The sequence below is a fragment of the Paroedura picta genome, chromosome 6 (genome assembly GCF_049243985.1).
Source record: "Paroedura picta isolate Pp20150507F chromosome 6, Ppicta_v3.0, whole genome shotgun sequence".
In the NCBI taxonomy this organism is placed as follows: Eukaryota; Metazoa; Chordata; class Lepidosauria; order Squamata; family Gekkonidae; genus Paroedura; species Paroedura picta.
Genome location: NC_135374.1, coordinates 61,657,640 through 61,677,965, shown reverse-complemented (window position 1 = coordinate 61,677,965; position 20,326 = coordinate 61,657,640). Strand labels below are relative to the sequence as shown.

The following is a 20,326-nucleotide window of genomic DNA, read 5'->3' as shown; positions in this document are numbered from 1 at the left end:
TAAAATCAAACCAAATGTGAACTACATAACAGCCCCAGTTGTAAGTTAGTCAATATGTTGTGTATTTGACATACTTTGAAGTAAACATATTGTTTGACATTTATTTCTTCAAGGATATAGTTAGCAGAAATATTCCCCCATATGTCTACATTTACCTCTAAAGTACATTGCCAAAAAAGCTTGAGAAAATATTAAGTTATTTACGTAGATTTAATCTGATTAAAGCTCCTTGATTAAAAGTCTTGAGCAGTCAAAAACCCAGAGAAATTCATCTAGCCTCGACCAGATCAAGGGGAATTTTTGGCCTTGATTACTGCCTGGTGGAATGAGTTGCTAGTAGAGACAGAGCTAACAACGTTCCTCAGGGCCTGTAACATGGCGCCCTTCCACTGGGCCTACAGGTGAGGCCAGGATGACTGAGATAGAGCTGTGGGCTTCTCCCTGCCTCTTCTCTTCATGTACTTTTTTCATTTTCTTTTCCATCTCTGACTTCCATCTGCTAATTGTACAACGCATCATGGCATCAGACTGAATAGACAATGGGGACTGAAGAAATGGTGGAAATGTTCAATTTTAAATGGTTTTAGCATGTTTTAAATACAGTCTTAATGTGATTATGTCTTGCAAGGAGGGTAACCTAGAAATCAAAGTATATATATATTTTAAAAAGTAGCATCAGCTGGATACAACACCAAACCAATGGAATAATCTTACAACAGGAGCCTGAGAAAATACTGACAGTTAACAAGGGCAGAATAGATCTATTTTTAAACAAAACCTGATGGAAAAGGGAAATTAAACACTGTTCCCGACCTTACCTTGCTACAATTAGCCGAGTCCAGCAATTAGCTAATTTCAGCATTTCCCCTCCAGCCTGGCTGTAATACCAAAAGACAGGCAGACTGGGAGCCCAACTAGACATTTGTGTTTAAGAGTTGAATCCCAGTTCCCTTGTGTGTTGACTTACATCAAGAAAATGGGTTCCCCAGATCCACCTCCCATTCCCAACAGACTCAGGCAGCTGCAAGGGAAAAAACAAAATAGAGACCATTTGGACTCGGAGCACCACCACAAGGAGAGGAAGGGGTCCTACATCCCTGGCCAGTCTTTCACTCTGAAATAGCATGGGGAGGGAGGTTAATCCCCCATTTTTTGCAGCTTCACATGGAATATTCTTGCACATGAAAGAATATTGTTTTGGTGCAGAAAATGGTGTTTGTATGTGTGTGTGTGTGTGTGTGGGGAGGAGTTCTAGTAAAGCAATGGTGTCTAGCAGGTTGTTACAGCATCAGAACAGGGAATGGAATACCAGGCAACCTGGCTCCTCTTCTGCTTTATATCAATCACAGAATGAAGAAAGCTCTGAGCTTGGCAGAAGGAGAAACAGTGAACATTCAAACACTTGCAGGGTGGGATGATTCTCTTCAGAAGGAACATTGACTAACTGTTCCGGTTATCATATGCCCCTGTCAGTTTGATTATCTACTGACCCATTCCCACCCCTCACTGTTCTTACTTCATGTAGCTTTTAAAAGCAGATAGAGAGATGCCAGTACAGTGAATTTTCAGAAAACGTTTTGTTTAGCAGTCATATTTGTTGTATTAACAAACAGAAGAGATTTGGTTTTTATTTCCCAAAGCACTTCCTGAGTAAGCGCCTGCAATCAGTGCTAGCTGTGCATTCTCTCCCTTAGAACTCCTTTGGACCGTAGGAACTAAAAAAAGATGTTTAAGTGGAGGGGAAGGGGCAAAAAGCCACAGTAGTAGGGATGAGCAAGGGGAGGCAGCTCAGAGAGACAGAGAGCATACCTAAAAAGTTTGGAGGAGAAAGTAGACAGGAAGGAGCAACCCAAGGAGGCCACTTGAAAAGAGTGATGCTTTGAGTTTGTTTGCAAACAGGGAAGAAACAGAAGAGATTAAAGGATGATTTAATTTCCCAGGAAGCACATCCAGCTGCAATGTAGTTAGAGATTGCCTTCAAGGGACAGCACAATTATTAAGCTTGCCCCCAATGAGTGGCTTCATATCTGAACATATTGATCCTGCTATTATTAAAACAGACTTTTCTGCTTCCATTAATTATTACTTTACCAAGTTCCTTTCATAAGGAAGTGTCCCCCACTCCTCTCTCTCTCTCTCTCTCGCTCGCTTTTTCTCTCTCTTTCATTTCTGCAATATCAGCAAGGAACCTGCCACATCAATGGGCATTAAAGATGAAATTGTCATTATAGAGTGTCATTTTTCATAAACCCGCAGGATCCGCCAATCAAGATGTACATAAGTTTTAGGGGGGGGGTGAGGGAAAAGCCGGCCACCTGCCATGTTTGTTCATGCTTCACTGCCAGCACAGCCAAAAGCACGTCTTACTTGCCTCGGGGCTTCACTGAGCTGCAGTGAGCTCAGATGGATTATTGCCGTTCATCAAGTATCGCGGGAAAATCAGCATACATCAGCCATACTCACTTCTCCTTTGGCAACTCAACTTACACTGCAGGCTGCTAAAAAGCTCTGGTATACTGCAGGTAGAGCAGGCCTGAAGGCACCGGAAAAGCTTCATGAAAGGGAAATCTACCATTGGCTTTAAATCTGCTTCATACTGCCATAAGATATGAAAGACTCTAATTGCATAGGGAATTTGACTTGTCTTATTCAGGGACAGATGAAAATGGATCTTGGGAAAGCTAAAAATGTTCAACATACAAATCGAACCCAGAATAATGTTACTGTTTGGCTCCATATACAGGGTTTCAACCTAACCAAGCATACTGAGAGTTACTGTACTTTAAAGGAAATGAAGTTACTACTGCAAGAACATTGTGATTGCCAAGGTAAACCATTCACAGTTGCTTAGCTTTTGTCCTGTGTGAAATGTGAGGAAATACCTGATCCACACAACGGTCACCTCCAGATTAGATTTATGTAACTTGCTCTATGTGGGCCTACCCTTGTCTTTGACCCGGAAATTACAGCTGGTGAAAAATGCAGCTGCCAGGGTCCTCATTGGCACATCATGGAGGGCCCATATCCAGCCCGTGCATTGGTTGCCAGTTTTTGGTTGGATCACATTCACAGTTTTGGTCCTAACCTTTAAGGCCATCTGCAGTTTGGGCCCTGCCTATCTGAGGGACCGCTTGTTTCCCTATGGTTCTTCACTCTGTGGGTATTAATCTGCTTGTGGTTCCTTGCCCCAGAGAAGCATGCCTGGCCTTGACCTAGGCCAGGGCTTTTTTGATCCTGGCCCTGACCTGGTGGAATGAGCTCCTGGAAGAGCTGAGGGTCCTGACGGAGCTTTCTTGGTTCCACAGTGCCTGCAAAATGGAGCTCTTCCACCAGCCAACATGATAACATTCTGCAAACCTCTACCCTGTGATGATGACTGTGGGATGAGGGAGGAATGGAGGTTATGCCGCCTCTTGTGTGTTTTATGATATTAGGGGTTGTGACTGTTTTACTGGGGTTTTACTTGGTTGTATATAACCCGCCACGAGTCCATGGAGACTGGTGAGATATAAATTGAAATACATAAATAAATAAACAAACAAATAAATAAATGATTGACCCAGATACTCCAGCTTTCTCCCACGATCTTGATCAGCATATACCTTGAATTTCATTGACTGTTTCCTTACTGTTTTATACATATCAAGAACAAAATGATAGGACAATTCTATGTTTATTTGTAGAGGTCTGGCAGTTGACTTGCAGGAAGGTACCTTGGTCTTAAGGAAGATGCACACACATTTCTGTTGGCTTAAACAAGGACACAGCTTTATTATTAACTCTGCAGGAGTGTTGATTCAGCATGAGAGAGGAAGCCTGACTTATAGTCAACCAACCACAAGAACGCATACCCCAGCAGTGCCCTGGGGCCCCCTCAGTTCCCCCAGTGGAAATGTGGGACCCCTTGCAACTGGGATCCTACCCAAGGGAAGTGTCCAGCAGTACCCTGGAGCCCACCCGGTTCCCCCATCAGGAACACAGGTCCCCTTGCCGCTGGATTCCCACCTTGGGTGCCAAGAAGTACACACTTCCCTTGGTCCCATCCCAGGCCACCAGGCATTGTAAACCCTCGGGTGCCAAGGAAAGGTGGGACAAACTCCCTTTGTCCCATCCTGAGCTATCTGTCACTGCAAGCCCCATGCCTGTCCTGCCGGGTCGGCCCCTCTAGCAGACCTGCTGCCTCTAACCTAGGAAGTCCGATACACAGACCAAGCACCCTCCAAACTGGCTCCATCCCATGCCAAACTGCTAGCTGTGACATAATACAGATCAGATCCATATGACAGTGGCCCATTCTAAGCTTAAAGAGTATTAGCCAACATAACAGGGTGGGTAGGAGGGAAGCTGTCATGCTGGTGGCTTGGATGAAACAGAACAGGCCCCTTGCATGTGGTGCCTTTTCAGGTGCCACAGGCCTGCCCTTTCCAGCCCTGCCGCAAGCGCAGCATAACATCACCACGCCTGCTGTGCACACTGCCAGGCTTGGCCACCAGCATGTCCTTCTCCTCTGCCCAGCTCCTCCGCTGCATCAACAGGGGGCCAGAGGTAAAGTCTCAGCTGCATTTACTAACATTGGTGCGGATCACAGGAAGTCTGAGGAAATCTAGAAAAGACTCTAAAGGAGATATGTCTAATCTCAGCCTTTTTGCTATCTTAGGAAAACACACTATCTATCTTATCCCATTCATGAGTTATTTGCAAATGGTATTTCATTTAAGGTCAGTTAGCACTACCTAAGTTCCTAAGTGATATATTACTGATGCAGTCCAGAAAGTTCTGGGATTGTTGTACCTTTCAAAGAGCTTGCCTTGATATCTTTAACCCGCTCCTACCGGAGTGGATTAAATAATTTGTTAAGGGCCCCGAGGGTGGGCCCTGTCCGTGATGAGGAAGGATGCAGATAGGCCCCTTCCCCTGGATTGACACTCGCCTTGCTGCCGCTGTCGCTTCCTTCAGCAGGTACGCCCCGGCGGGACGCCCGGCCTCAGCCTGAGCCGCCCCTGCCCTCACCAGCCCGGTAGCGCCCGCTGCATTCAGACTGCAGCAGGCTTATTTACTAGTCCTTAGATAATTATAAAGCATTTGATTCTGTGGATTGGAACTATTTGAAGGAGGTTATTCAAAGTTATGGCTTTGGATATAGATTTAAAAATACAATCCAGGCAATTTATTCCACAGCATCTGCAAATATATCTACTAATACTTATTTATTTATTTATTTGTTTGTTTGTTTGTTTGTTAGATTCTTATCCCACCACTCCCCGAAGGCTTGTGGCAGGTTACAGAAAATAATACATTAAAAAACCCAATAAAAATACAGTTCTTTCTTTTAGTGTTCAGTTTTACAGTTCTTTATTTCAGTGTTTTGTTCTGCAGGGGAACTGTAGTTATAGTTAAAGGTAAAGGTATCCCCTGTGCAAGCACTGAGTCATGTCTGACCCTTGGGGTGACGCCCTCCAGCGTTTTCATGGCAGACTCAATACGGGGTGGTTTGCCAGTGCCTTCCCCAGTCATTACCGTTTACCCCCCAGCAAGCAAGCTGGGTACTTATTTTACTGACCTCGGAAGGATGGAAGGCTGAGTCAACCTTGAGCCGGCTGCTGGGATTGAACTCCCAGCCTCATGGGCAGACAGCTTCAAACAGCATTTCTGCTGCCTTACCACTCTGCACCACAAGAGGCTCTTACATAAAATTGTACACATGGGCTAATGAGACTGGGTGACTTAAGGCCTGCTGGGTGACTGTGGCCCACTCCTAATTCTCTCACAACTCTCTCTACCCCACCTCTCTCAAAGGAAGTCTGCTATGGGGAGAGGAAGGTAAGGCAATTTTAAACTGCTTTGAAACCCCTGAGGCCTGTTGGGTGACTGTGGACCATTCCCAGTTCTCACAGAGCTCTCTCAGCTCCACCTTGCTCACAGGGTGTCTGTTATGGAGAGAGAAACGGAAGGTGATTGGAAACTGCTTTGAGACACCTGAGGCCTGCTGGGTTACTGCGGCCCATTCCCAGGCCCATTCCGCACAAGTTAAATGCAGCAGGAGTGTGGCAAATTGTAAACGCTACTAATTTGCAGTTATGCATGACGTCGCACACAATCTGCCACACTCCTGAAACAGACCCGCAAAAAAGGCTTTGTTGTAGCGCTTCCAGGGAAATCGCCAAAAGTGGATTCACCCTCTGGAAAGCGCTACACTCTTGCAAACAATCTGCAACAGTTTCGAAAAAGTTCTGTGCATTCCCATTGTTGCAGTTTCAGCAAAGTCCCTCCCTCTGGTTCTCTCCTCTGAACTTCCGGTGAAGCGATCGCCATTTTTTTTCTTGGAGCGAGCGGAGAGCAACGAGCTGGCGAGCCTTCATTCACCCAGCGAGGCTTCTCCGGCTGCACTCCCTCCACAGAGCTGCTTTAAAGCTCCCCTAAGTCACCAAGCACAACACAGCCCTGTTTGCAAGTTCTCTTTATTTTCAGCCGAAAATCGCACCCGTGCACAGGGGGGGGATTTTTTTTTTCACTCGGGGGAGTGTGGCAACGATGAATCGGCAGCTCACATGCCAGCTGCCAGCTGGATGGGTCTCTACGTTAGGAGGAAGCAAGGAATCAAGAAATCAAGGCATATTCATTGCAACGTGTGTTTTTCTTTTTTTTTTAAACCTGTTCTTAAAGGCAAAGGGGCTTTTCCGGAGCATGATAACAACCATCCATTGGTTGTTCGTTTGATTGACAGCCAGAAGCAGGACAAAGCACGGAAAAAATCGCTTCCTTTCTAGCGATTTTGACGAGACCGGAAACCTGTGGGAAACTATTGAAACACTACTGGATTCCACTACAAAGGCAGGTATGCGTTACACTGAATTCCACTATTTTAAATTCGGTTATTTCTTTCTGCAAGCAATTTGCCACATTGATTCTTGTGCGGAATGGGCCCCAGTTCTCTCAGACCTCTCACAGGCCAACCTCCCTCACAGGTTGTCTATTGTGGGGAGATGAAGGGAAAAGGGTTTTGTAAACTGCATTGAGACTCCTTTGGGTAGTAAACAGCAGGGTACAAAAATCCAGCTCTTCTTCTAAGGGGCAACAGTGAAAGAAGCACGTGGACACATAACATTATATTAACAGTAAAATAATGGAGACAGAAGGAGCAGGGCAGACATCTGTGTTCTGTGACTACCCCATGTGGATTAGGGCAAAGGGACATTTTGGTGTCTGTGGCCTAATTCATACAAGAAGGGAAATGATGTTGAACGCAGAACTGGGAGGAATTGGTTGCTATGTAATCTCCCCCTAAGAAGCTAACCCTAACCAGAGAATATTCGCTAATATTATTTCCTCTATTTTTACATGTACAATAATGTCAAAAATATATTGATACATTCATAGCCTTTCCTAACCGTGTTGTAAAGTCTTCCCCACCTACAAACCTACAATCTCCCAACATGGACCCATGCCTTACCTAATACTAACCCTTGTACGCTAACTTATATCCTATTTTTACAAGAAAAATCTTGGCAAAATAAACTTGTACATCCCATAGCCTTTTCTAACCATGTAACAAATTCTTCCCCAGCCCTATCACTCCCAGTAAACCTGGAAACAACCCAACCGGATCCATACACAAGCTAACTGTAACCCTAACCTGAGAATTTATCTTTAACACTTTGCTCTATTATGTAATTGTGAAAAGCCCTTCTGGGCAAAGACTGTCTGGGCACTGTCTGGACCTGTCCTGGACTTGCACACATCTGGATTGGCCCAGCCCCAGTCGCACCCACCCCTAACAGCCCAACTAGCCCAACCAGGCTGAATCTCCTGCCCAATCAGGCTTTGTCTCCCACCCCTAACTCTCACATCCAACATCTCTGCTCACTTTGCCTCAGATCACTGATAGAGCTGGCAGGTGGCTGATGAGTGTACTCCCTCCTCCATTCAGGCTGTAAAGAGCTTCTAACAGCCCCTGACTGAGGCAAGGATGCAATGCACGGGAGTCTGTGGGCATATTGGGCTTTCCTTTTGAGGGGGGGGAGTTTTCCCCTTTTGCCAAACATTTGGCTGACAGGGAGGCCACAGAAAAGCCCCTTCTCACTTAAAATACTGCTCTGGCTGGCCTCGCTGCTGGAGGGAAGAGGCAGCCAAGCAACTCTCTGTAGATTTGCTCTCTGTAGATTTGAGGCCTACCACACAGGGTTGTTGTGCAAGTGAAACTGGATGGTGTTGCGAAGGTTCTTTTACCTCATGTTTCATCTGCACAACAACCCTGTGCAATAGGTCTCAAGTGTTTCAACTCTACAACTACCTCTGTGGGAAGCCTTAAATGTTTTTTTTTCTGCACAACAGCCCTTTTCAACTTCCAAAGCAGTCATTTCTGCCTGGAGAGCTGATCTTTATAGTCTGTAGATGAGCTGTAATTCCAGGAGCTCTCCAGGCACCATCTGGAGGTTGTCTACCCTTGAGTTGGAAATATTCCTGGATGTTTGGAGATGGGACTTCAAAATGTTATAATGCCTCAGAGTCCAGCCTCCAAAGTAGCCATTTTTGCCTGCGGATCTGATCATTATAATTAAAATCTAGAGATGAGCAGCGATCTGGAAACAATTGTAGAGGCTTGCAGACTGAGGTTGGGGTGAAGTGGTGCAGGTGTGTCCCTCCAGGGTTTTGGGCTTCGGCCAGCCCTTACCAGCAACTCTTTGTATTTTGGGGCATAGACAGACAGACAGACTGACCAGCATCATTTCTGTGAGTCTGGAAAGTGCAGGAAGATCTAAATAAAGAATAGCCTGAAACTGAAAATAGTGAACGGGTAAATGGTTGGAGAGACATGGGAATTGAAGTGAGTTTTCTCAAGGTTGGCCTTGTAAATAAAAAACAGTATTTGCCAGGAAGGTCCTATGAAATCAAAGGCATAAGTGGCCCAGAATTTCAAGTGGCATTAGCTTTATAGGAAAGTTGACAGTGAGACTTTGGGGAAAACTTGGTGATCTACTTTTATAAGGCAACAACTTGGCCTTGGGGACAACAGCAGTAACTGCAGTTGCCAGCAGCAGGCCTCAGGCTTCAGAAGGGCAGACATCACCAGCCAAGCAACAGATTGTGCTAGCCAAGGAGTGTCTGGGGCCACATGCATTCTTTTTGTAGGACTGCATAACTGGAGATGAGCTTCAGCCTAACTGCCTGGAGATGAACTGTACTTTCATGGTATTCTCAGACACCACTTGAAGGCTGGCATCCCTAATCCTCAGTGGGATACAATGCTACACAGTCACCCTTCCAAAGCAGCCATTTTTGCCTGGGGAGCTGATCTTTATAGTCTGGAGATGAGCAGCAATTCCAGGAGATCTCCAGGCCTCACCTGGAGGTTGGCTGACCCTAGTCTGACCATATTACTTGAAGTCTGGAAGTGGGCCCTCAAAAGCATGTAATGCCCCTACAGCCACCTAGGGACATTTTGGTGTCTGTGGCCTAATTCACACAAGAAGGGAAATGAGTTTGAACAGATAAATGGGAGGAATTGGTTGCCATATAATCTCCCCCTAAGAAGAGTCTACAGTCTGATTTTCCCTTCACATATCTGAAGACACAGCTCTGGAAAGCTCATCTGGAAATCCACAATTCCCAGAGATCAGTCCTCTCCCACACTCAATGAACATTCCAAACCACAGGTTCTTGACACCCGTCTCTCCACACCCATGCCCTTATTTTTCACAACACCAATACAACCACCCACACATCACATATATTCAACCTCATGCCCTTACAGACTGGACAACTCCTCCCCTTCCTCTTCCCAATGCCAAGTTCTCTCTTCTTTCTACCTTCCTCTCTCTTTGCTGTTTCCCCCCTCCCCTCCCTTACTGGTTCCCATTGTATCAGCTACAACGGGCTTTAATTCTAGTGGTAATATAAATCCCTTTATTTTTATAAGCACAATAATGTAAAAATATACATCCCATAGCCTTTCCTAAACATGTCACAAATACTTCCCCACCCCTACCATCGAACCTACAACCCCCCCCCAACAGAACACATAACTAACATAATAGTTTTATTATATAGCTTGATCTATATTAAAAACATAATAAAAACAACACAGATCTAACTGCCCATGACAGAATTGACAGAATAGACTAAGCGCATTTTGACCCTGTGGGGTCTTCCTTAGTAGTCAAATTAATGTGTGAAGCTCAGATAGCTGCCCCTGATTTTCCCACCTATATTTTTGGTGAAAATTGTAGCTGAAGGATATCATGAGATAGAGATATGAATAGCCAATTGGAGTAGAGAAATTAATTGTTCCATCACAGAAAATCCCACCTTTATTTTTTTTTCTCTTCCTACTTCTGTCAGGGAATCAGGAAGAACCAGAATTCTGATAATTCCAGAAAGACCTGAGGAAGACCTTTCAGCCATAACACATTTGTGTCAGTATTAAGTCTGGGGGTTCAGTGAACACAGACTCCAGTTCTTCAGAACAGCTCTTTTTATTTAGCAACTCCAGCAATAAATTCCAACTAATGAACAGAGAAAAACAGGCAGACACATGCACATTTATGAAGAAGAAGAAGAAAAGTTGGTTCTTATATGCCACTTTTTTCTACCCGAAGGAGGCTCACAGCAGCTTACAGTCGCCTTCCCTTTCCTCTCCCGACAACAGGCCCCCTGTGAGGTGGATGAGGCTGAGAGAGCCCTGATATTACTGCTTGGTCAAAACAGCTTTATCAGTGCTGTGGCGAGCCCAAGGTCACCCAACTGGCTGTATGTGGGGGAGTGCAGAATCAAACCCGGCATGCCAGATTAGAAGTCCGCACTCCTAACCACTACACCAAACTGGCCTTTCAGGCAGCCCGCTGCTGCCTCTAATTGGTCCTAAGCAGAGCAATCCAATTGGCTTTAAGCAGAGCTATCTGGTTGGACCTTACCAGGTTCCTTTGATTGGTTAGTTCCTTGGCTGGCAGAAACCCTCATTTGCATCAGTGGCCAAATGCCCACAGACATAACAGTCAGTTTGACTGATTATGCACGAGCAGGGAAGTGTGGGCCAGTGCCTGCATGACAGTGGTGATAATCCCTGCTTATGCATGATGCCAAAACTATCTGAGCCCCCTTCTGGACCTAACCCGCTTTAGGACCCCTGATGGCCCACGGCAAGGGAATGCTGATTTTTCCACATTCCCTTTCTTGCCGCAGCAGCCATCACAGGCCCAGCCAAATCAGGCCTGTGCATACAGGAAGAGACAGGTCTTCAAGGCCCGGCTCCTCCATTCCACTTATAATGTCTCTGCAAGGACACAAAACACCCTGTTTGGCTTCACGGTGCTGTGGAGCCGAACGGGGCGTTTATACATACCCCGTGATGGTTGGATAGCAACATGCCACTATCTCATCATCTTGCGGTGGGACCCCCACACTGCTCACTCCCTCTGCTGCTGCTGTGTACAAATCATGTGTGCAGTGACAATAGAATTTACTTTATACACATACAGAGGGCTACAATGCCTTCTATTCCAATTGGGCTACTATCAATACTAGATGCAACATACACTGACAAATGAGGACAAAGCTGTAATGTATTAAAAAGTTATTTAAGGGCAAAGATACTAAATAGGGTTTTAATTCTCAGATTTGTAATTATTACAAGTATTTATTAACAATTGACACTAAGATTTCATGGCTTTCTTCATAGTCAATATCTTCTTTGGTCCCGTAGTTTCATTAGGTTAATTAATTATTCATATTAACTATTTGATATTAGAGAGAAGAGAGCACATCCAAATTCACTTGGAACAATTGCACTGACTGCTAGATCCCCTAAAAGCATGTCAGATCACCGAGATGTTTATTGCACAGAGGCTGGTGCACTGGGCTGCAGACTGATGTTTGAGTTGGGGCAACCTTCCTGCACCTGCACAAGGAGGGGCCTTTTGGCAGCTGCATGTGGTCCACCCAGATTCATGCACTCACATGGGGGAACACTTTGGCAGCTGCACCTCGTCTGTCCCACATTTGCCGAGGAACCACCTGGGGAATTTTTCGTCCCTTCTGGAACACCATAGTCAGGGGAGGAGCCAGGCCTTGACAGTCCAACTCTTCCCCTACCCATGGCCCAGGCCCAGCACAGGCTCTGCTGATTCTCAGGGCATTCCCTTGCCATGGGGCAACAAAGGGCCTGAGTCTGGTCATGCCTGGGACAGCCCCAACTCACCGCAAACATCAAGCAGAACCAGGAATTTGCCACACCACTGGATAACTAGTAAAGCAGGGCTAATTCCTGGTGCAGAAACAGTAAGAGTTAACAAGGCAGTGATTGATTTGGCAGGGATGAAGCTTCCACTGCTTTTAATGAAGTAATTACAACCTCAGTATAAAAAAATAAATCAGGTAAGTAGCCATGTTGGTCTGAAGCAGCAGAACAAGGTTTGAGTCCAGAGGGACTTTTAGGAACAACAAAGTCTTTTCCAAGGTATGTATGTATGTATGTATGTATGTATGTATGTATGTATGTATGTATGTATGTATTTATTTATTTATTTATTTATTTATTTATTTATTTATTTTGATTTCTGTACCGCCCATTTCTTTGCAGCTCTGGTATAAAAGTATAAACTTTTGAGTGCTCCCGCGGTATTAAATAAAAGATAAGGGCAATGTGGGAGGAGAAAGGGCGGTCTCTGTCCGGGATAAAAACTCGGAGGGCCCAATCAGGAGCCGCGAAACAGCTCCTGATTGGGCCCTCCAAGTGTCCATCCAGGGCCAAGCAGCCAATGGGGAGCTGCGCCATCTAGGGCCAAGCAGCCAATGGGGAGTCACCATGCAGACACTGAAGGATGGCCACACAGTGAGTCCTCCACCCAGGTTCTCCTCCCACTGGGGAAAGGAGCAGGGAAGCCGCATCAAGGATGCGGCCTCCCTGCTCCTTTCCCGCCCCAGGCCACCTTCTGCCAGCCCCAGGCCACCTTCACAGTGTCCAGGATGCTGCGAGGGTGCTCCTGGGACTGCCAGAAGGTTGCGCCACCCCCCACCACTGCAAAGAGCCTTCTGCCGGGCCCAGGCACTCCCTCGAAGCATCCTCGATGCTGCTAGGGAGCTACTGGGGCTGGCAGAAGGCCACACCGCCTCCCCAGCCAACAGCCTTCTCCCCCCTCTCCCCTCCCGCTCCCAAATCGCTCCTCCTTGTGACTCCCACCCCCCACGGACCGTTCATATACCCCCTCCTTTTACCCCACTCCCCTCCAAGTCCACCTACCTCCCTGGCTGCCTCCCTTCCTTCTCCCTTGCTTCCTCTTCGCCTCCCCTCACAACTCCCACCTTCACACACACCCCTGTCCCCTCCAAGTCCACCTAACTCCCTGCCTACCTTCCTTCTTCCTTCTTTCCTTCCTGACTTCCTCTATTTCTCCATCTACTTCCTGCCTATCTCTTATTCCCTCTCACTTCTCTCTTTCCCCCTTCCTCTCTAACACACTTCCTTCCTTCCTTCCTCTATTCCTTCTATTCATCCCTTCACCCACCCCTTTCCCTCCTTTCTCAATCCCATCCCTCCTTCCCTCTTCAACCTTCCTTTCCTCCCTTATTCTTCCCTATGCTCTCGTGTACGGGTAGTCAACCTGTGGTCCTCCAGATGCCCATGGACTAAAATTCCCATGAGCCCCTGCCAGCATTTGCTGGCAGGGCCTCATGGGAGTTGTAGTCCATGAAGATCTGGAGGACCACAGGTTGACTACCCCTGCTCTAGCACCCGCTGTATTTCAGCTACAGCGGGCTTAATTTCTAGTTTCTCAATAAAAGCATTGACTAGACTAAAATACAGCCTTTCGTAAGTAACTTATATTCAAATTGGCATACATATTTTTAGAACCAGATGTTTAAATTGTTAGGGAATAGGAGTAATCAATTGGGGAGGCCAAATTAACTGAAGAGGAAATTATTTGGGAGTGGAAGAAAAATGGATTGGAGGGTCTAATAGAAGGCAGACTGTGGCTGACTGGAGTCATTTCTCTCAGCGGAACTGAGACAGAGCTTTTGGTAGAAGTCTCCAAGAGAAGAGGCGATAGGCATAAGAGGAAGGAGGCAGATTTTATAAAATCTAACGAGTTTAAATTTATTGTGTGCCTGAGTCCATACTGCAAGTGGTGGAGAGCATTTGCCTCCCTGACTTTTTAATAGTTAGACAGCCAAAGAAAGTTTTTGTATCCTCAGTGGTTGTAAGAATGAGTTCAAACTGCTGCAGCAATGTGCCTTTGTCTTGAAACTTTATACATGCAGGGATCTTAAATATGGCAGGCACTTCACCCATTTTGTGTTTGGATCAGCCTTTGGTATTTACTATTTCTTCTGCCTGAGTGATTGCAACTCTCAGGTGACTACAAGAGAATTGGCCAAATTGTATATCAGGAAAAATTACCTGAGTATTCTTTAAACTTTTTAGTCATATCTCAATTCAGAATTAAGCACACTTAAAGCCATTGGAATCAGCAGGCTTACATATGCTTAACTCTGTCAGCATGCGGCCTGCATATTTATCCCCAGAGACACATTCAAGGGCAGAGAAGTTTATAAATAACTAAGTTTCATCACAAATGTTCTAAAAAGCTTCATCTTTTAACTGTAAGATAAACTGGATGTAAATATATATATACATATTTTAATCTCTGTCATGAAGTTTTGGAATGAGAAAATCATTAAACATGGGGAAGTAAATGGGATTTGAAGAGCAGCATTTCTCGATCGTACAGAGCTTTCTAAATCAAAATATTTAACTCAGTTGTGAGTCCAACCATTCTTAGTTTTTATACACAGCATCTGGGCCATCCTTTCCTCATTGCATATCCAAATCTATTTTGGGACAGTGTTTTCATAGCCATATATGAGCCTCTCTTTTCCATTACACTATGTCAGATTTTGTTTAGGTAAGAGACTAGAGAGGAGGGGGGGGGAATTAGAAGAAAGTTCACTGGATTATTAGGAAACACCCCAAGTACAGAAATAAGTGACTTTCTCCAAACTCTTTTTACCATTTCCGTCTCCCCTGTTTTCTTCTTCAGTGAAAAAAAATGACCTCGAGACTTGGCTTTATTATTATGGTAAAGATACTCACAAAAAACTTTACTGTAGTCTTGGTGACATGAGCTCTCAAGCTATCCATAAGATTATATCAATTCTCTTCTTGCTAAAAATTAACTCTACACTATCTGACAGAGCTGGATTAGGTACAAATGTGGCTTTGCCTAGGAAGATATTTTGCTCAAAAAGCAAGGCTACAAAGAAGGGAGTGTAGGATTAATGAGGCAGGTTTCTTATTTTTTTGTACTCACATTCCTATTTTTGGTACGTGGGAAATTTTAGTATCTTAAATCAAAGAGAAGGGAGTTTTCCTCTGAGAAGAACCAAATGTAAATTGTTGCCAGTTTAATAGTGCAAGATAATAGGCTACAAAACTGATTTGGCAGAGGGATGAAGACACACAAGAGTAATTAGCCTTCTGTTGCTTTCAGTGACCAGGAAACTTTTGAAAAGTTCTGCAGTACAAAAGAACAAGAATAGGGACCACATGATATAAGTCATATTAATAATTGAGACACTGGGAAACAGCCCGATTTGCATGTTAAAACATTGACCTTTTCCAGTTTGTTCATCTGTGAGCATCAAGTTGGAAAGTGAATATGCTCCAGCAAAATACCTTAGCTATGTAGTCAATATGCAAGGTGAAAATCACTGGATGAATAATCCTCACCGCTTGAGAGCAGTACCGTTCCCTGAAATCTATCTTTTGCAAAGATCCGTGAAACACACTTTTCTCCGGTTCCATGTAAACCTCCCTGAGCCTCAGGGGAGGGTGGTATATAAAAATAATAAATAAATAAATAAATAAATAAATAAATAAATATTCACAGCAATTTTTCATTGACTCTGCACCTTTGATTTTATCTTACTTTTTATTTGCGATATTTTTACTATTGGTAAAATGCAGCCTACATCACACAATATCTATGGAGATAATCAAACTTTGTGTCAGTTTTACCCTGCATGCTGGGAAATCATAACTTGTCTGCTAGAAATAGTTTTCCATTTCCAATGAAAAAAAATCTTCAAAAATAAACAGTGGAAAAATATAGCTCTAATACGGAAGCTGGCATGGCATTTGAATGGGAACTTTTAACCATAAAATACATTACTGGAAAAGGACATTTCCCTGAATATGTTCTGGCTTCATTTTCATATTCTTTAAATACACAATGGTCCTTTTATACTTCATGCTACCTTAGTTTTTCCTTATGCGTACAAATGCAGATGCTACCTTCCCAGCCCCAACAGCTACTCAGTAAACAATGGAGACAAACAGTATATATTTTACACTTCTCATTTCTAACTGTTGTCCAGCTGACTTTTCCACTTGCTTTTAAGCATGTGAAACAGATGTTGAGATGCTCCTTTCATACCATCAATATATCATGCATGTCGACAGAACCATCATCAATAATATTATTTCCAAATGTTTATGAGAAGCTAGATTACATGGAATTTCTGTCCCTACAGAGCAGAGACTTTGAAAGCCTACAAACTCTTCCCGGTCTTTCCAGTAGGATTTCACATGTATGTGCATTAAACCTCACAATGAGATGTGACCTGCTTTGTTTCAAAACCTGGCAAAATTTAGGTTCAATGATTGCATGAGATGCCTTATATCGACACAGAAAACCTCCATCAATTTCCATCTTTATAGTAACACCACTCTTCTAGCGGGTGCCTGTTTTTGCAACTTAAATCACTTCACTATCAGTTCCTCTTTTATTTCCTGTCTCATTCAAACAGAGCTGCAATTTCCCCTCTTCTGCTTCTCTTTTGTCAGCTACCAGCTACCCTCTCACCAAATAAAAGCATTTTGTCCACTCACCTCACTCATGTTTGTTTTGAAATGACTGTTCACAAATTCCCACTTCCTCTGAACAGGGCTACTGTACCAAGGCTGTTTCTAGCTTTTCTCTTTAAAAGGGCTGCACAGTGGCATCATGCCTCTGGTAAACCAATGAGGAACATTCACCTGCTGAACTCCTCCGCATGAATCTGAGAGCACAAAGGGCCACCTTGTGGTACAAATAGGGAAATGGTTCTTTCAAAGACAGGCTAGTTGTTCTTCAAAAGCTGCAATAATAGATAAGGAGAGAGGGGAAGGTTGCCAGAGAATATGTGAGCATGAGAAATGATGGGGAAAGTGTATGTGGGAGAACTTAGGCTGAATTCCCACGTGCCACTAAAAGTACTTCTCAGCCATTCTCCTGGTATTGGTGTGCATGTGTGAAAAACAGAGCAGCAGTCTTAACTGTGTCTCTAGTGTCTAAATTGACTGGCTATTTGGGAAGAATGATTTCCTATCCCAGCTTACTACACGTGTGATTTTTGCCTATTGTTGTACAATGACCTCATCATCACAACTGAAGTCACATGTTGATTGCAAAGGCAATCTAAGGCACAAGCCATTAACAGCTGCAAAAATTCAACAGATGATGTTTGTCTCAAACAATAGATTCTATGCTAAGAAAGACTTACCTATTAAATGCTCTGTGTACCCTGCAGGTAATAGAGTGGTGGCTGTCTTTATGGGGACTTCACCTTGCTGCGATGGAATAGGCACATACGTCTTTTTAGAAAGCAAAGCAAGTAGTGAACTCCAGAGCAAGAGACGGGACATCACAGCACTAGAGAGCACTAGCATTCTTTAATAAAACTGGATTATTTTTTGTTGCTGGAGGTCTCCAAACAAGTTTTCAAAATTAATCATATAAATCCTTAAACAGGAGCAGGAGAACAGAGTTGTGTTACTGCTGGCGGTGTGTTGGGGCGGAGAAGTAAGCTCCGCTGCTTCCTGCGTCCTGCTGTGGTGGACCAGGCCCACCCTGGATGTCAGCGTCTCAACCAGGCAGAAAAGTTCCTCCATGTGGGAGGGTGGCTGTGTGTGGGTGTGGGGTTATTTGCAGGATGGTGGGATTGCATTATAATGTCAGGCCTATGTTGCCAAAAGCTTCTTCACACGCTTCTTCTCTTATGTGCCCCCTTAAGTTACCTAAAGACATAAAATGTGAATCCAACCATAGATATATCCTACAGATACCCTAAATGGACAGATACCCTCAATGGAAACTGGCTTAGGCTCTTTGTTAAGTGTACGCTTAGTGGCACAGCTGTGTCACTGCTATAGAAGCCAACTTGAGCAGGACTCTGAAGAGGCAGCACAGAAACATCCTTAATAAAAACTATAATGTGCTGCTACCCAGTTAAAGATGAGATTCTACATTCAAGTCTTCCAAATCACAAGACTAACCAGCCTCCATTTAGGGAAGCCAGTCCCCCATTGGGACCTGTGGATCCCTCAGAATTACAGGCAAACTCCAGACTAAAAAAAATAATTTCCTCTGGGGAAAATGGCTGCCGACCCCACCGGAAACCCCACCTATTCCTGGCTCCTTTCCTAAAGTCTCCGGGTATTTCCCAACCCAGACCTGGCAGCTCTATCACCATTATTTGAACTTGTATGACTTCAGTAACTTTTGACTTAAATAGCTTTTGCTTGTCTCCCTCTTTTCCACAAGTCCAGCCAAATGTGGAGCAAGCTCTGAGGCTACAATCCTTCAGTCTGCTTGCATTTCAACCCTCAGTGATACGTTTTATCTATTTGCTGATCACAAGTATTCTGTATAACACGATGGCTCTGTGCCTTCATCCATTGGTGACCAGTTTTTGATATACATGGAATAAGAGGGACAAGACGGAACTTGGACAAAAGGTCCTGGGGGAATGAGAAGCAACCACCCATTTTACCACACTGGTTTTTGTCGTCTTACTGACCAGTTCATGTCCCCTTTTGCAGCAAGGGAACTCTGGGCAGTCTTCTTATCCTGGATATCAACAAAGTAATGAATCAAATTTAACATTTTGCAAAGGGAAAGAAAATGAGATGTCTTCCATCTGTCCTCCTGGCCCTCAGTCAATGGCCATCAGCTGTACAAGCAAGAAAAGAACAAGATTCCTCTCACTGACTTGTTTTCATCGATTGGTATTTGTAAGATTTTTTCTGCTACAAAAAAGAAAAGAAAGACATACATTCACAGGACAGGAATAAATACAGTAATGGATGCATTTCTACATTCCCTACACTTTCCCCAGCAACATTCCCCCCCCCCCTCCAGTCTCACATCCTATCCAACATATCTGTATAAAAGGATCTGGCTACCCCTGAGACATTCTGCATTTATTTCACTCGCTGCCTGCGGGACCAAGGTGTGTTTCTGAAACCCTGGAAGCTGCTGAGGTTTCCTTTGCTGTCACTACATTTGGTCAGCTCCCCTCTCTCTTTAGGTGGCTTACACAGCAACAGCTTCCCAGCCAGATGCTGTAGGAGCTTCTGCATTTGGGCCAGGAAGGTTGCCTAGGACCCTCCTACCTAGCATTGCTTTCAGAATAGTTGGTGGTTTTTCCCCCTTAAAGCTTTGGCTTCATGGTCAAGGTCTTAAAAGTAGAAAGAACCATTTGGCCAAGAGAGCCCTCTGGGGCTTCAGCATCATAGAAAAAATTGGACATGGTTACTTGGGTCAAAGCAAAAATGTTTTAATAGCCTGGGAGGTTATTTTCTCTGATGGGCTGAATACCCTTAACATTAAACCCTTATTTGTTATTCTTGGAATTCTATATTGAAAGGCATATACATGGAATCAATGCTTAGGCAGTTGCAGGTGGGAAAAAAGCTGGCTTACTTTATGCTGTCAAAGAATAGCAGGGAACCTTTTGCTGTAAGCAGGAAAATGCTTAGGGCCATTCTGCACCTCTAAAAACATAACATTAATCAACCACAACTACTATTTAAAAATGCACCCCCCGCCATTTCTCACCTCCTTTCTCTCTTGCTTTCTTCTCCCACTTTCTAACACTTCCAGGCACTCTGCACAGCTGATTAAAGTGGCTGCAGAGATGGACCCGCAATACCAGCGAGTCTCCCCCTGCCTGTCAATCATGGCAGCCAGCCAATCAGCTTTCTTCTAGCTTTAAAAGGAAAGCAATCTTTTTTTTTAAAGTAAAACTTCTCCATTGCTATGCCTATGCATATAATCATAGATGCATAGTGCACAGTTTAATGCCAGTCCGTCCTGATAGTTGAAGATGAACAGAAGTAATTTTTTTCTGTTTTTTTTTTTTGGGGGGGGGGGTTGAGAGTCATACTTTGTGTGCCAACTGGTGGGTGGATTTTGTTTGTTTGTTCCACCTCTATAGACCAACCTGTTTTCATTGCTTCAGGCAGCTTGTTCCAAAAAAATAAAAGCCCCTTTCCATGGAGAAGGGAAAGGGA

At 44.3% G+C, this 20,326-nt stretch overlaps 1 protein-coding gene across 1 annotated transcript in view; it reads right to left on the bottom strand.

Annotated features, from left to right (window-relative positions):
* PCP4 (Purkinje cell protein 4) overlaps positions 1-17,028 on the bottom strand; it is a 56,314-nt gene extending 39,286 nt beyond the window's left edge. The window contains exon 1 of the mRNA XM_077342741.1: positions 16,883-17,028. Coding sequence (XP_077198856.1) covers positions 16,883-16,891 — 9 coding nt within the window. The 5' untranslated portion in view covers positions 16,892-17,028. The remainder of the gene's footprint in view (positions 1-16,882) is intronic.
* Between the last annotated feature and the right edge of the window lie 3,298 nt (positions 17,029-20,326).